Here is a 560-nt window from a genome sequence, read left to right on the forward strand (position 1 = left end):
TTTTTTTTATCGTTGCGAGCATTAGTTATCGTAACTGTCTCTGTACGATCCACCTCCTCCATAGCTCCCACTGCTTCGACCACTGCTGCTGTACGAGTCCCGGGAGCCACCATATCCGCCTCCGTATCCACCACCTCCATAGCCGCTGCTTCTTGATTCATACCCTCGGCTACCATAACTATCACCGCCACCTCGCCCTCTTCCTCCACGAGAGAATCCTCTACCAGATGACCCCCCACGGTACCCTCCACGGCTCCTGTCTGATTTGCCAGCCTGGTCCACTCTGATCTGGCGCCCATCCAGGGTCTTGCCGTCCATGCCCTTCAATGCGTCATTTGCATCATCGCAGTTTCCGTACGTGACAAATCCAAACCCTCTGGATCTCTGCGTTTCGCGGTCCTTAATTACAACAATCTCAGAGATCTTGCCATACTTGCAAAATTCCTTCTCCAAGTCATTTTCAGTTGTTTCAAAACTGAGCCCGCCAACGAATATCTTTCCTTCATCAGAAGACATGGTCACTGTTGTTAGTCACGAGTAACAGAAAGCGAATCAGTTCC

At 50.7% G+C, this 560-nt stretch overlaps 1 protein-coding gene across 1 annotated transcript; it reads right to left on the reverse strand.

Moving 5' to 3' along the window:
• Positions 1 to 21: 21 nt before the first annotated feature.
• Positions 22 to 516, reverse strand: LOC117798979 (cold-inducible RNA-binding protein A-like). The gene has a single exon (XM_034651437.1). The coding sequence runs from the start codon at positions 514 to 516 to the stop codon at positions 22 to 24; it is 495 nt and encodes a 164-aa protein (XP_034507328.1).
• Positions 517 to 560: the final 44 nt, after the last annotated feature.

Source organism: Ailuropoda melanoleuca, unplaced genomic scaffold (genome assembly GCF_002007445.2).
Source record: "Ailuropoda melanoleuca isolate Jingjing unplaced genomic scaffold, ASM200744v2 unplaced-scaffold39382, whole genome shotgun sequence".
Taxonomy (NCBI): domain Eukaryota; kingdom Metazoa; phylum Chordata; class Mammalia; order Carnivora; family Ursidae; genus Ailuropoda; species Ailuropoda melanoleuca.